At 42.8% G+C, this 16,089-nt stretch overlaps 2 protein-coding genes and 1 non-coding gene across 3 annotated transcripts in view; all 3 read left to right on the forward strand.

Annotated features, from left to right (window-relative positions):
- ANKDD1B (ankyrin repeat and death domain containing 1B) overlaps positions 1 to 16,089 on the forward strand; it is an 83,437-nt gene that overhangs the window by 17,722 nt on the left and 49,626 nt on the right. Inside the window, 1 exon segment of the mRNA XM_052646832.1 lies at positions 2,284 to 2,382. Coding sequence (XP_052502792.1) covers positions 2,284 to 2,382 — 99 coding nt within the window.
- Positions 1,488 to 1,842, forward strand: LOC128054534 (CDGSH iron-sulfur domain-containing protein 1-like). The gene has a single exon (XM_052647166.1). The coding sequence runs from the start codon at positions 1,488 to 1,490 to the stop codon at positions 1,806 to 1,808; it is 321 nt and encodes a 106-aa protein (XP_052503126.1). The 3' UTR covers positions 1,809 to 1,842.
- On the forward strand, positions 11,113 to 11,228 carry LOC128054919 (U5 spliceosomal RNA). Its single transcript, XR_008200061.1, has one exon. It is a non-coding gene; the product is annotated as a U5 spliceosomal RNA (small nuclear RNA).

Below are 16,089 nucleotides of genomic sequence, written 5' to 3' on the forward strand. Positions count from 1 at the left end.
CCTTCCACAAAACCTGGATCTGTTCCAGGCAGTGAGTTGTAGAAACTGAGGTGTTCAGTAGAAGGATGTTTAGCAGTGATGCATGTGTGTATGTGAGGGGATTTGTGTGTCTGTGTATATTGTGTGCATGTCTGATATGTTATGTGTGAATATCCTGTTCATTATACATAGACATCCTAGAAAGAGTAGAAAAATGGCAAATTTTTGCAGCAGAACAATTTTAGGAACAAAAAAAGAGGAAAGGAAACAAGAAAGGAAGGGAGCATAAGAAATAAGGATCTTTGAAGGTAATACCTAGATTAACTGTTGAATAAGTGAAGCAATAATCATTTTTCTAAACAGCAGGAAATAGATCCTCCAATGTACCTTTCAATGTACCTTTCAATAACCCTTTGAAAATTTTTCCACATAACTTTCTAATATTTTAAACCATACTTTTATATAAAAGTACTTAATACACTAAAACTAACAGCCAGTGTAGCAAGTTTTCATAAACTCCTGGTGAATTATATTATAGTTTCTAGTGACATCTTTTTTAGTCCTGTTTCCAGCAGATTGCTGACATGGTTGCTTGTAGAGTTCTTTAAAATCGGTGATGACAAAGATGAAAAGAAAGTGGAAGTGGTTTTACTGACTTATCTTGGATGCTATTTTGGTTTGTATCCTTATTCACAAATAAAAGTAAAGGGGAGTTTCTAAGCCCAAATTGGACATCCTAGAATATAGCTCTAGACTGCACACAATAGCAAGGGTAACTCATGTTTTGTCAAACCTAGTTTATCACCGACTTAGCTACTAAGGAAATCAGATGTTTAAACAGTTCTCGTATTTTTGCAATAATTTATTAATGAGAAGCAAAGGATAGCAAATTCTTTGGAAGCAAAATCAATGTCCAGAATGTGGGAAATATGACATGTGTTTTACTTACAAGCAAAACATCCTTTGTCTGAAGCACAGCAGACTGTCTCCAGACATCCTGGGAGCACCAAGTTGGCTTTCCTTTGAAGCAAAAGATAGTCATGCTTTTTTTTCTCTGTGTGTCTTTCCTTCTTTCCTTTCTTCTCTCCCTCCCTTCTTTCTTTTTGTTTCTTTCTTTCTCTTTCTTGATCTGTTTGATTCAATACAATTTACAGTCCAAAAAACTACAGGGGAAAGAGCCACACATGGACTGAACTAGGAGAATTTTTGTTATGCATTATCAATATATTCTACCATTATTAATGATTGCATACAGGAAAAATACAGCTGTTACACTCTAGTTGAAATCTATTATATTGTTACAATCAGTCATAGGTTATGCAGTGGATTTCAGCTTGCTGTATACACTCCAGTTGGTTGCTAAATTCTCTGATGTTATCTTTAGTAGAGAAATGTAAGATTATGCTGGATACGGTTCTCACCGCTTTTAAAGACAAGGCAAAGAATAGGTCCGTTCCAGCAGGTTTGTGCTCAGTGTCCTGTGCACACCCTTGCAAGCATCGGGCGCCATGAGTATGACGTCCAGCGTACGAGTTGAATGGATCGCAGCTGTTACCATTGCTGCTGGAACAGCTGCAATTGGTTATCTAGCTTACAAAAGATTTTATGTTAAAGATCATCGCAACAAATCTATGGAAAACCCTCACATCCAGAAAGACAACCCCAAGGTAGTACATGCTTTTGACATGGAGGATTTGGGAGATAAAGCCGTGTACTGCCCTTGTTGGAGGTCCAAAAAGTTCCCACTCTGTGATGGATCTCACACAAAACACAATGAAGAAACTGGAGACAACGTGGGACTTCTGATCATTAAGAAAAAAGACACTTAAATGGACACTCTTGATGCTGCAAACCAACTTGTCATGATGTTTCCTGATTGTTTAATTAGAATGACTACCACTTCCATCTAATTCACCTCCCCTGGGTTCCAGATGTGTGGTAAACTGTAGCTTTCATATTCACGGCATTTGCCTTACCTGTGGAACCATCGTGGTGCACATCTGTTGAAACTAAAAAGGAAAAACAAAAAACCAATCTCAAGGCCTGTGGGTTATTTTGGTCTTGTAAGGATCTGTTTTTTTACATTTAAAACTGATATTAGAATATAGTTGTATGTCAAAGTTAACGTATTAAATTATTCTGAAAATCAAAACAAAAAAATAAATAAAGACAAGGCAAAGAGTAGATAATCAAAACACAAACACCAGGTTAAAAAAAAAAACTTATGGCTACTTCAAGAACCAGGAATCTTAAGAAGGCAAAATGGCAATCAGATGACTGAAGATACACGTTGTGTTTCCTCAGATGAACCTCACAGCCTTGCATTTTGCAGTGGGGACAAATCGTTTATCTGCTGTGGATTTCTTGCTTAATCACAAGGTCAGGGTGGATATTGCTGATGCAGTAAGCCCATCATGTGGCAGAATGGATTCAGTTCAGTTGAGATCAGTCTCTCAGTCATGTCCGACTCTTTGCGACTCCATGGACTGTAGCACGCCAGGCCTCCCAGAGTTGACTCAAACTCATGTCCGTTGAGTTGCTGATGCCATCCAACCATCTCATCCCCTGACGTCCGCTTCTCCTCCTGCCTTCAATCTTTCCCAGCATCAGGGTCTTTTCAAATGAGTCAGCTCTTCGCATCGGGTGGCCAAAGTATTGGAGTTTCAGCTTCAGCATCAGTCCTTCCAATGAACATTCTGGACTGATCTCCTTTAGGATGGACTGGTTGGATCTCCTTGCAGTCCAGGGGACTCTCAAGAGTCTTCTCCAACACCACAGTTCAAAAGCACCAGTTCTTCGGCGCTCAGATTAGAGCATAACTGTTGTAAGGGGGAAATCTGGTCGCTTGGGTTCTTTTCTCCACACACACACAAACTGTTTCCGTTGACAGTATTCATTTTGGAAAGATCTCTTTAAAGAATATGCATGTCATGTGCTCTTTGTATTTGGTGACAAAACTGTTTCTTCAATACCAGTAGGACTAAGGTGTTTGCTTATTTCTCATGTTGACCTTATGTCCAGTAGCATGCATTTGTAAGGATAAAATGGCTGCCCAGAGGATCAGTTGCATAAGCCAGAGGTGAGGACTCTGGTTCAATGTGGGCAGCAGCTCCAAGTCTGGGGAAGAGGCCAACAAGGTAAATGGAATTTCTGACTCCAGATGTGGACAAAGGCTCCCAGGTGGAGGGCAGGCGGTGCTCAGAGGATAATACAAACATCTACTCTCAAAGCTGCTTTCAGTTCCCTTCAGTCACTCAGTTGTGTCTGATTCTTTGTGACCCCGTGGACTGCAGCACGCCAGGCCTCCCTGTCCATCAGCAACCCTGGAGCTTGCTCAAACTCATGTCCATCGAATGGGGGATGCCATCCAACCATCTCATCCTCTGTCATCCCCTTCTCCTCCTGCCCTCAATCTTTCCCAGCATCAGGATCTTTTCCAGTGAGTCAGTTCTTCACATCAGGTGGCCAAAGTATTGGAGCCTCAACATCAGTCCTTCCAGTGAATATTCAGGACTGATTTCTTTTAGGATGGACTGGTTGGATCTCCTTATAGTCCAAGGGACTCTCAAGAGTCTTCTCCAACACTACAGTTCAAAAGCATCAATTCTTAGGCGTTCGGCTTTTTTTTATAGTCCAACTCTCACATCAGTACATGACTACTGGAAAAACCATAGCCTTGACTAGACGAACCTCTGTTGGCAAAGTAGTGTCTCTGCTTTTTAATATTCAGTCTAGGTTGGTCATAACTTTTCTCCCAAGGAGAAAGTGTCTTTTAATTTCATGGCTGCAATCACCATCTGCAGTGATTTTGGAGCCCGTAAAAATAAAGTCAGCCACTGTTTCCACTATGTCCCCATCTATTTGTCACGAAGTGATTGGACAGGATGCCATGATCTTAGTTTTCGAAATGTTGAGCTTTAAGCTAACTTTTTCGCTCTCCTCTTTCACTTTCATAAAGAGGCTCTTTAGTTCTTCCTTGCTTTCTGCCATAAGGGTGGTGTCATCTGCAGATATGAGGTTATTGATATTTCTCCAGCAATCTCGATTCCACCTTGTGCTTAAACTATTGCACAATTGCACTCAACTCACATGCTAGTAAAGTAATGCTCAAAATTCTTCAAGCTAGGCTTCAACAGTACGTGAACCATGAACTTCTAGATGTTCAAGCTGGATTTAGAAAAGGCAGAGGAGCCAGAGGTAAATTGCCAACATCTATTGGATCATTGAAAAGGCAAGAAAGTTCCAGAAAAATATTTATTTCTGCTTTATTGACTATGCCAAAGCCTTTGACTGTGTGGATCACCACAAACTGTAGAAAACTCTCCAAGAGATGGGAATACCAGACCACCTGACCTGTCTCTTGAGAAATCTGTATGCAGGTCAGGAAGCAACAGTTAGAACTGGACATGGAACAACAGACTGGTTCCAAGTAGGAAAAGGAGTCCATCAAGGCTGTGTATTGTCACCCTGCTTATTTCCCAGCATACATCTCAGTAATCTGGGGAGTGTTCTCACCCCACTCCAGTACTCTTGCCTGGAAAATCCCATGGATGGAGGAGCCTGGAAGGCTGCAGTCCATGGGGTCTCTAAGAGTCGGACACGACCGAGCGACTTCACTTTCACTTTTCACTTTCATGCGTTGGAGAAGGAAATGGCAACTCACTCCAGTGTTCTTGCCTGGAGAATCCCAGGGACGGGGGAGCCTGGTTGGCTTCCATCTACGGGGTCGCACAGAGTCGGACACGACTGAAGTGACTTAGCAGTAGCAGTAGCAGCATACCTGAACTTTACTGAGAATAAGAAAAGACATTAATGCAGTTTCAGTGGCAGCCCAAATTACTGCTAAAAAGCTTGTATACTTCAGAATGGAAGGCCCCCACAGAACCTCATCCCTTGTTTATTGATTTGTATATTTGATTTATTTGATTTGTATATACGTTTATCAAACTGTCCTCCAGGTTTACATATACAGTTGATTACAAGAGGCAAATAAGATGTTCTGAGAAGGCTTACTTTTTGGACGGCACATTTACAGACATTATAGATGATTTTTTTAATATGTAGTACCATGTTTATCGGATTACATACTTAACCATTTAACATACAATTGTACTACTGTTTTTGTTAGGGTCTGTTTTTGCTTGGGCTGAAATATACCATAGGCTGGGTGCTTTCCACAACAAACATTTATTTCTCACAGACCTAGAAACTGCAGAGTCCAAGATCAAGATGGTAGCACTTCCAGTGTCTTGTGAGAGCCACTTCTGGTTTTATTCACTCAGTGGAGAGCAGAGTGAGGAGTCAAGCTCTGTGTCTGTTTATAAGGGCACTAATCCTGTTCATCAGGGTTCCACTCTCTTGACCTAATTAGCTCCCAAAGGCATGACTTTCAAATCCATCACATTGGGGATTAGACTTAACATATGAGTTATTGAGGGACACAAACATTCAGTCCAGAGCAGGAGCGTATATTTTTTAAAAATGAAAATGTATCAATGACAGAGTTTTTGAGTGTTGGGTACCTGTCTCATTTCCCCTATAAACCCTGTGGGTTTTCTTGTTTTTATTGTTGTTTGCCTTCATTTTAAAAGAGATTTATTTAAGAATTTTTTTTCAGCTTTGTTGAGGTATAGTTGAAAAATGAAATTGTGATACATTTAAACTGTACATAGTGACGATTCAGTGCGTGTATACATTGTGAAAAGATTCCTCCCATCTAGTTACTTAACACACTCATCATCTCATTTCTTTTTTTGGTGAGAACATGTAAATTCTATGCACTTAGCAAATGTCACTTGTATAAAAGTCTTATCAACTAGAGTCACCACATTATAAGATCCTTAGACCTTATTCATAGATTTTTTGACAGGGGTCAAAGGAAATAGAAAAGCAGACACATGAACTTACAGGTAAGGATCCTGAGGCTTAGGGTTAGCTAAGCTGAGCAAGACTGCAACCTTGGAAGTGGTAGAGACAGAGTCTGAGGTCAGTTTGAGTCTACAGATGATGTTCGTAATGTCTGCTCTGTAGACTTCTTAAACTTGGGGCCTGGGGCTCAGGTCTCAATTTTCCCCAAGTCACAGCCCTTCATTCCCTCCTCCTGAGATAACCAGTGCTAACTGCTAGCTAGTTCCTTTCCCACTTCCTGCCTGCTCATCTGGTGTACAAGTCTGAGTGTCCCAGCATCACTGCGGGTCAGTAGGTCTTGAGCAGAATCTCAGCCTCTCTTATGCACATGTATGTGCATACACACACTTACATGGTTTCATATAGAGAGTGTATTTTAAATAGTTTATACATAAGTAGAGTCTTTTAACACTTCAGTCTTCTCTGGGTTTCCTTTTTTGGCGTAGCTTCCTCTTCTCCAGTAACTACATTTAGGAATGTAGGCCCTGTGTGTTTATTTCTGTGCTTTCCTCTTGCTCATATAATCATATCCACATTGCTATCTTCCCCTGCTTACCCACGTACAGTAGATCTAGATACATGCATAAACACATGTGAGTGCTTTTGGTCATTGCTTGTTTCATCCAGAATGGGATTGCTTTATATTTTCTCTGCATCTTATTTCCCACATTTACTAGCCACCTAGTGGAAATCTCTCCAACTGTTATAGCCCTAATTAATTACTTTTAATGCCACATGATGCGGTGTGACTGTTCCCTGATTTGTTCAGTATTCCCATGTTGATGGACATTTACTTACCTTGTTGTCAGTTTTAAGGGTTGCAGTTAATAACCTTGTTTAGATAACATTAGGTCCAGAAATTTATTTTCACAGGATAGAGTCCCAGGAGTGGGATTGCTGGTTGTATTTAAAATTGTAATAGATATTGCCAGATTGTTTAAACTGAAATGGTTTCATTTCCACTAATATCTTAATAGACTACCTTTTTTGGTCCTTGTAGATTTGCAAGGATACTTCATATATTACAGAAAGTAACTATCCGCATTAAGCTACATTTTAAAAATCTATCATTTGTTTACTGACGGTGCTGGCGGTGGCCTCGGCCCCTGCATGCGGGCAAGGCAGGAAGCAATGAAGGAGCAGTCTCTACTCCCTCATCCTGGCCGCGGGGTGGGCGGACCCACCCTGTGTGGGCGTGCGCATCTTCCTCTGGAGGCCTGGCCTCTTGGGAATGCACCTGACCCAGGGCGGTGCTGCGATGGGCCGCGGAGTACACGGCGCTTGCACCATACTTGTCTCCAGTTTCTTCTTTTCAGAAGAAGCATGGTAATAATAATCACAGCTACAGTGCTCTAGCGGTAAAGAACCTGCCTACAATGCAGGAGACACAAGGGATGCGGGGGTTTGATCCCTGGGTCGGGAAGATCCCCTAGAGAGGGCACGGCAACCCACTCCAGTATTCTTGCTGGAGAATCCCCATGGACAGAGGAGCCTGGTGGGCTGCACACAGTCCGTGGGGCCGCAGAGTTGGGCATGACTGAAGCAACTACGCACCACTTACTGAATGTTTGTCGGTGTGCTTGGCCCAGAGGAAAGCTGTGTCCACACATTATTTCAGTGAGAGCTCTAGAGCTTGGCACATAGGGATGCTTAACAAATCATTGCTGAGTGACTTAAACTGTTAATCCCCATAGTAATCCTATCATGAAGAAATATTTTTATTTATATTTGAGGAAGTCGAGGCTCAGAGACACTGAGTACCTGGTCTGAGGTCCCAAACTGGAAGGTGACAGAGCCAGGTTTGAATTCAGATCTGGTGACTCCAGTCAATACACTGTACTGTCCCCTTTCTTGGAGGACTGTGGGCATTGCCCATGCGCTAGGGAGTAGGCCTTTCTAGGCTCTTTTCACAAGGCAGTATCCTCTGTGGGGTTGGCATTTGGATTTCAAATGGGACCTCCTCTTCACTGTGCCTGTTGAACTTCATTCTCCACTGAAGACTCTCTAGAAGTTAATCAGGAATGTTCATTTTATTTCATCTCTTTTAGGAAACTTTCACATTTTTTTACCTCAATCTTAAAAATAATAACAAAAAAACTTTTGACAAATGACGTCTATAAATTTCTTCCACTTCTAAGTACAACTGAGCAACTATACATTTTATAGCTTGGAGGCAGACAGACTTGGGCTGAGGTCTGGGCATGTATTAAATATGTTGGTTTAGCAAGTCCTCCAACTGCTGCTGTCTGCCTCTGTGCAATGGGAAGAATAAAACCTATGTCATGGTAGCACCAAGGCATGATTTTGAGGGATGTCTTGACCTCCACGTCTCTTTTTATCAGCAATATCTCCATTCTTTGATGTAAATGATTTTCATACTTCCTCAATCTTATGTACAGATACCTCTGCCTGTGAGCAAAATGGCAAGCCATTCTCCCACCCCTTTGCAATCAGACACCAGCCCTAAGCCATTCCCATGTAGCAACATCAAAGCAGCCATTGCCGGGATGCTTAAATGAGCTAATGACTACAGAGCACTCAGCAAAGAGCCTGGCACAAGGTCAGTGCTCACTGAATGGTAGCTGTTTTAACAATTATTATAGGGTGAAACGCTGTCTGGTTTCCTCAGGCTGACAACCATCATCAAACAGCATTTAATGTCAGGATGAAGAAGTCAGACACTCCAGTTTGATCCATGCTACCTGGGAGTGTGGCCTACGACTGAATTCCATTCAATTCAAGGCAGCAGATGTATGTTCATAGCCTGTTTTGTATGAGACCCAGGACTGTCTTCCTTTTCAGTGGGCTCTGGATGCTTTCATGGGAGACAGCTGTGTGTGAGGAGGATCAGACAGGCTGAGGGGGCTCAATGACCAAAGCAGGTTTACGGGGTGCCTTCCCCACTTCTGCAGCTTCTGCTGGCCTTCCTGTCTGTTATCTCTTCAGCTGGCTGAGTTTTCCCTGTCCCACTCCTCTCCCTCCAAGTCTGACCATTTGTTGGGGAAACGACTGACGAACCCTGACTGTGAAGAGCCAGGTACTCAGCTGAGAGATCCTAAAACGAAGCTGCAATGAGAACCATATGCAGAATGAGCAAATCATGAGTCCTCTGGGTCATCTAGGGAAAGGAGTCTCTGAGTCCCATTCCTAAAGAAAACTGGATTCATCCATGGGAGAGACAGTCTGTCCTTTGCCTGAGATCTGTGAGTGGAGTCAAGGATATTAGCCAAAGCCAGTGGGAACCGGGATCCAGAGCTCGGGGTCCGCTCATTCATTGTTGGTACCACACGTGCACTAGCTTAAAGGTACTGTGGAGCTCATGAAATGCACTGAATGGAAAAGCCTGCTCCACCGTCACAGCCGCATTTCTTGCCCCCTTTCTTATCCACAGAAAGTGACTGAGAGCCTGTTCACCTGCCCAGAGTTACTAATCCTTCTCATTAGCCTTGGAGGGAACTCCACAAGCTCACAAGGAAAGCCGAACAGGGAGGAGGTTTTTATTAATCAAATGGATTTAAGTAGGCCCAGAAGAGATTGGGTAGGACGGTAGAGATGAGGGGCACTGGGCAATATGTGGAGGTTTCTCCCAATTCTGTAGCTCTAAAAAATATGTGGCCCCTCCAGAGGAGAGATTAGAGCAGCCAGGAGAAGTTAAGGGTTAAGTAGTCTAGATATTTTGACTCTATATGTTAACTTCCACCTAGTGATCAAAAATAAGGACTCAGACCAAAAGGTCTGGAGAGGGAGGGACACTAAAGGGAACAGCCTCAGAGGCCACTCATGTATCTTTGGATATTTACAAAGTCTGGTGGCACAGCATTAGGTTGGTTTCAGCTGCGTAAACAGAGGAACTTCCATTGGTTTAAAGGAATCTTTAAAGGAAATCTCTAGAGGTCCAAACGCAAAAAAACTCATCCTTGTTCAGAAGGCTGGAGATAATGAGCATGAAGGTCTGAGAAGACAGTTTCCTCTGTGGACCTGTGGTCCACACTCACAGCCTTAGATTTCATCAAACCTGTTGCCTCTCGTCTGGGGAGAACTGACCCAGCGGCTCCCTTTCACAGCAGTTCCATGACTTAAGAAGCAACGCACTGCTCTTTCAGCACTTTTTGCTGAATGTTCTTTTTCTCTCTCAAATATCCAGTTATGTAGGGACCCACCGCTTTCCCCTTTTGCTGAATTCAGCTGTGAATTCCTCGCAGCAGGGTGAAGGGAAATTTCATGAGGAAGGTACGCCCAGGAGGCACCGGGGCTCTTCCTGCTGGTCTCCACCGGCCTTCTCTCCTGGGAGGCCCTCCAGGACACCCTCTCTGCGGTCCGTGGGAAGGGATGGTCAGGTTGGGCTTTGGGTGCCCAATTAATGGCTGTTTGTGACACTTTTACTCAACTTGGTAACTTGTCAAAATAACCCTGCTGCTGCTAAGTCGCTTCAGTCGAGTCTGACTCTGTGCGACCCCATAGACGGCAGCCCACCAGGCTCCCGGGCCTTTTTTTTTTTTTTTTTTTTTTTGGCCTGCGCAGTTTGAGGGATCTTAGTTGCCCTTCCAGGAAAGGAACCAGCAGGGAGTGAAAGCTGGAGCCCAAACCACTGGGCCCCCCGGGAACATCCAAAGCTCCAGTTTTAAACAGGACACGGCTATGAATTTTTCCCAAACGGCAGAATCTTCCAGAGTGTACATCTTGGACGTGCACGGTACAGACAAAACACCTTTGCGCCCAGCACGCAGTTCAAGAAAAAGGAAATTGTCAAACTTCGAAAACCCTCAATCCACCGAAGGGAGGAACCACGCGCATGAATTTGGTGCCAATCACTTGCTATTTTCTTTTTTCTTTTTCAACTTAAAAGCAAAGTCTGTGACAGAAATCAAACTCGGACATACACGTACACAAAACCTCTGAAACCCGGGCCCCCGCTCGGTGCGGCGTGTCGATGCCCGCCCGGCCGCCCGCCGCTTCGCCCCCTAGTGCCGACCCAGCACTTTCCTTTCCGGAGCGGAAAGGCCGCCCACTTGCCTTATTTGCATACCCACCGCGCCCGGCACACCGTACAAGTTTAAAATTATAAAACTTCAAATTTTCTTTTACCTATGTGTTCTGAAATTAGACCCTTGTTTAGAGAGTAATCTAGAAATTTTTGCTCAGGCACTGGCTCTCGGCGTTAGCTAGTCACTCTCACTGATGTAGGAGTTCCTGTTACCCGAGCTGTGACTTAGGCGGCTGGAGGGTATACTCTGGTTTCTCTTCAGACCGTATAAATCTTTCGCCTTTTACTAAAGATTTCCGTGGAGAGAAACAACTCTGAGTCTTAAACCAATTTTTTGAGGCCTTGTTTCGGCAAGGCTACTGATACTGGTTAATGAAAGATTTGCAATGTTTGAGTACAATAGCGGTTGGGATCTGGGTTTGAACTTTGGGTGGAAAAAATTCCCTAGAGAAGAAAATAACAACTCACTGTAATATTGTTGTCTGGAAAGTCCCATGGGAAAACCCTGGCAGGTTACAGTTAAGGGGGTTGCAAAGTTTCAATGGCGACTGAGTTATTCGTTTGTAAAGGTGTTTATTTTTTCCATTGTTCTGGGGGGAATTAAGGTATAATCCCCAATGATTAAAGTAGAGATGTATGTGTGTTATCTTTAGTCAGTTTTGTCAATGCGTCAGTTCTTCCCATCAAGTAGCCAAATTATTAGAATTTCAGTTTCACTCTTCCGATGAAAACTTAGGACTGTTTTTCTTTAAGATGGACTGGTTAGATTTTCTTATTAAGAGACTCTCAAGATCCTTTCCCAACACATTAGTTGAAAAGCATCAGTTTTCAGTGCTTAGCTTTCTTATACAGTGCAATTCTCACATCTATACATGATTTTGGGAAAAGCATATGTTTGACTAGATGGACTTTTGTTGCAAGGTTAGTATCTCTGCTTTGTAATATGTTGTCTAGGTTGGTTATATCTTTTCTTCCAAGGAACGAGCGTCTTTTAACTTCATGGCTGCAGTCACCATCTGGAGTGATTTTGGAGGCCCCCCCCCCCCCCCCCACCAAAATTCTTGGACTGCTTCCCCATATATTTGCTCTGAAGTGATGGGACCAGATGCCACGATCTTAGTTTTCTGAATGTTGTTTTAAGCCAACTTTTAGACTCTCCTTTCACTTTCATCAAGAGGCTCTTTAATTCTTCACTTTCTGCCATAAGTATGGTGTAATCTGCATATCTGAGGTTATTGATATTTCTCCCGGCAATCTGGATTCCAGCTTGTGCTTCTTCCAGCCCAGCATTTCTCATGATGTACTCTGCATATAAGTTAAATAAGCAGGGTGATAACATACAGCCTTGACCTACTCCTTTCCCGTTTTGGAACCAGTCTGTTGCTCCATGTCTAACTGGTGCTTCTTGACCTGCATACAGATTTCTCAGGAGGCAGGTAAGGTGGTCTGGTTTTGCATCTCTTGACGAATTTTTCCACAGTTTGTTGTGATCCACACAGTCAAAGGCTTTGGCGTAGTCAATAAGGCAGAAGTAGATGTTTTTCTGGAACTCTCTTGCTTTTTCCATGATACAATGGATGTTGGCAATTTGATCTCTGGTTCCTCTGCCTTTTCTAAACCCAGCTTTTCTAATCACAAGTGATTAATGTGAAATTGTATGTTTGTTTTCCTTATTTCAATACCAGATCACCTGACCAGCCTCTTCAGAAACCTATATGCAGGTCAGGAAACAACAGTTAGAACTGCACATGGAACAACAGACTGGTTCCAAATAGGAAAAGGAGTACTTCAAGGCTGTATATTGTCACCCTGCTCATTTAACCTGTATGCAGAGTACATCATGAGAAATGCTGGGCTGGAAGAAGCACAAGCTGGAATCCAGATTGCCGGGAGAAATATCAATAACCTCAGATAGGCAGATGATACCACCCTTATGGCAGAAAGTCAAGAGGAGCTATAAAGCCTCTTGATGAAAGTGAAAGAGGAGAGTGAAAATGTTGGCTTACAGCTCAACATTCAGAAAACGAAGATCATGGCATCTGGTCCCATCACTTCATGGCAAATAGATGGGGAAACAGTAGAAACAGTGTCAGATTTTTTGGGGGGGGGGGACTCCAAAATCACTGCAGATGATGACTACAGCCATGAAATTAAGACGCTTACTCCTTGGAAGAAAAGTTATGACCAACCTAGATAGCATATTCAAAAGCAGAGACATTACTTTGCCGACTAAGGTCCGTCTAGTCAAGGCTATGGTTTTTCCTGTGGCCATGTATGGATGTGAGAATTGGACTGTGAAGAAGGCTGAGCGCCAAAGAATTGATGTGTTTGAACTGTGGTTGGAGAAGACTCTTGAGAGTCTCTTGGACTACAAGGAGATCCAACCAGTCCATTCTAAAGGAAATCAGTCCTGGATGTTCTTTGGAAGGAATGATGCTAAAGCTGAAACTCCAATACTTTGGCCACCTAATTCGAAGAGTTGACTCATTGGAAAAGACTCTGATGCTGGGAGGGATTGGGGGCAGGAGGAGAAGGGGACGACAGAGGATGAGATGGCTGGATGGCATCACTGACTCGATGGACATGAGTTTGGGTGAACCCCGGGAGGTGGTAATGGACAGTGAGGCCTGGTGTGCTGCAATTCATGGGGTTGCAAAGAATCGGACATGACTGAGCAACTGAACTGAACTGAACTGAAACTTAAAAATGAAAAATAATTTTAGTGAATATCTGCAACTCCTCAGACTTATTCATGTGCAAACAATTTAAATGTGTTGAATTAAGACGTATTAGGTTAAGTACACATTTAGCTAATACAGGGAAAAAAAGAGGAACAGAAATTCTGAACCTTTCTTATTTTTGCTAATTAAGAAAGGGATTTAGGATACTGACTTGTGGTTGTCTGGGGTCTGAAGCCTGGTGTGCTGACACCAGGCTCCACAGCCCTCCAGGGGGGAAAATCTCCCTGCCTTACAGTGAGGACAGTCTCCGTTCTTCGAGACTGCTGCACTGGATAGAGGCTCACTTGAACATAATTTAAAAGGGTTGGGTGGTTAAAAAATGAAAGTAGACACAATAAACTATATTAAAACTCACGTTTTTAAACTTCTTTTGCTTATAATATGTACTAGCGATGGGAGAAAAGATTTGTATCTCATTTTACTGTCAGCTGGTTTTTCTTTATGCTACCTTTTGATATGTTTATAAGATACAGACTACTTTAAATGTCCTTATTTTGTGTAATTTGGCTTTCACTTTTTTTTTTTGTTTTTGAGGATAACATTTTTTAAAGAGCATCCGAAGTTCAAAGCAATGGCTGTTTTGTTAGGGAGGAAAAATGTATTATCTTTGATAACCTCCCACTTCTTATCAGACTAAACTTTCTCTGTGGGTGGGTCTTCTGTCACTTTGTTTAACCATGCAGAAATGCAAGACTTTTTAGCAACCAAGGATAAAAGAGTAAGGCCATTTTAAGGTTGAACAGACTCTTAACATTTCCAGCAGTGTTTTTCCCCAGATTGCTAAATATGTTTTAGTGAGAATTCTTTCTGCTAATGAGTGACAAAAATCCAGTTTAATCTGGAATAAACCTTAAAGGTAGTTTATGAACTCCTAACTAAAGAGTTTGAGTGTGTATCTCACTGGCTGCAGGCATCCCGCCCAACTCTTGGCTGTCTCTGTTGGCATTTAAAAAAATTTGTTTATTTGGCTGTGCCGGGTCTTATTTGCAGTATGTGAGATCTTTACTTGCAGCATGTGAACTCTTAGTTGCGGTATGTGGGGTCTAGTTCCCTGACCAGGGATGGAACCCAGGCTCCCTGCACGGGGAGCATGGAGTCTTAGCCACTGGACCACAAGGGAAGTCCCTCTGTTGGCATTACTGATAAGCATACTCTCCACATAGTGAGAAGGATGGCTGCTAGCAGCCTCAAGTTTAAATTCTTATGAATAGTGTTATGGATTTTGATTCATAAGAAAGAAAATTTCTCCCTCATCAAATACTCATATATAAATCACAGTAATTCTGTTTGGCCCTGCCTGAAACATGTGTCCAATCCTGCACCAATTCCTGTGACCACGGGTTATATGATCGTGGCAGGTAAAGCCTGGCCATTGACAGCAGTAAATGGACTAAATGAATGGTTGTGTGTGTGTGTTGGCAGGGAGAGGGGCAGGGGAGCGGTTCTCCCAAGGAAAAGCAAAGACACAACAGCAAATGTCCACTCGCAGACAGAACACCATCATGTGTCCTTCATGCCCTTTGTGCATAAAGGGCTAACAAATCGCCTTTCCTTTCTGCATGAGAATTTAAACCTTAGTTAACTTTCTGGCTCTGTATCACAAGGAACAAGACAAAAGTACAATATGAACTCTTACTAAGCAGCATCGCTTATGATAAAAATGACTCCTGATCGGTAAGCTGCATCTGGACTTGGAGGAACTACAGATGAGTTGTGAATGCCAGAGGAGAGGGCATACTCTGGGCATCCTTGAGCGCAGTGACTTCTTTTCTTCTGTTCCAGGGCGTTAGCCCTCATTTCTTATCACCTGCCTCCCCAGCCACAGGCACAAACTCAAACTGAGTTACGTACCCCCACATATCACCAAGTTGGTTATTGCATTTCATTACAACCACTTGCATATATGCTCCTCTTCCTTAAAGGAGTCTGAGCTTCCTGAGGATAGGGTGTTTGTTTTTTTTATCTTGGCCACTTTTGCTTAGCACAATATCTGATATATATATATGCTTAATAATTGTTAATAGTTGTTGAATAAATGAGTGACTCATTTGTAAGAATGTGTGACTAAATGTTTTCATCTAGCATATAATCAGCGTTTCTCATCTTTCTTTTTGTGATTGGTTTATATGGACCTTTGTTGGCACTGTTTGCAGGTATTTGTATAAGCCGACACAATCATTCTGTCATTTCCCAAAAGCTGCTGATGGCCCATGGGGCTTCCCAGGTGGCTCAGTGGTAAAGAATCCACCTGCCAAGTAGGAGATGAAGGAGATGATCCCTGGGTGGGGAAGATCCCCTGGAGAAGAAAATGGCAACCTATTCCAGTAATTGCCTGGGAAATCCCATGGATAGAAGAGCCTGGTGGGCTACAGTCCATGGGCTCAAACAGAGTTGACTATGACTTAGTGACTAAACAGCAGTTTGTGGCTCAAGACTAGAGCTTTATCTCCAATTAGGGATCTAATCTGACAACCAGCA

Source organism: Budorcas taxicolor, chromosome 10 (genome assembly GCF_023091745.1).
Source record: "Budorcas taxicolor isolate Tak-1 chromosome 10, Takin1.1, whole genome shotgun sequence".
NCBI classification, from domain to species: domain Eukaryota; kingdom Metazoa; phylum Chordata; class Mammalia; order Artiodactyla; family Bovidae; genus Budorcas; species Budorcas taxicolor.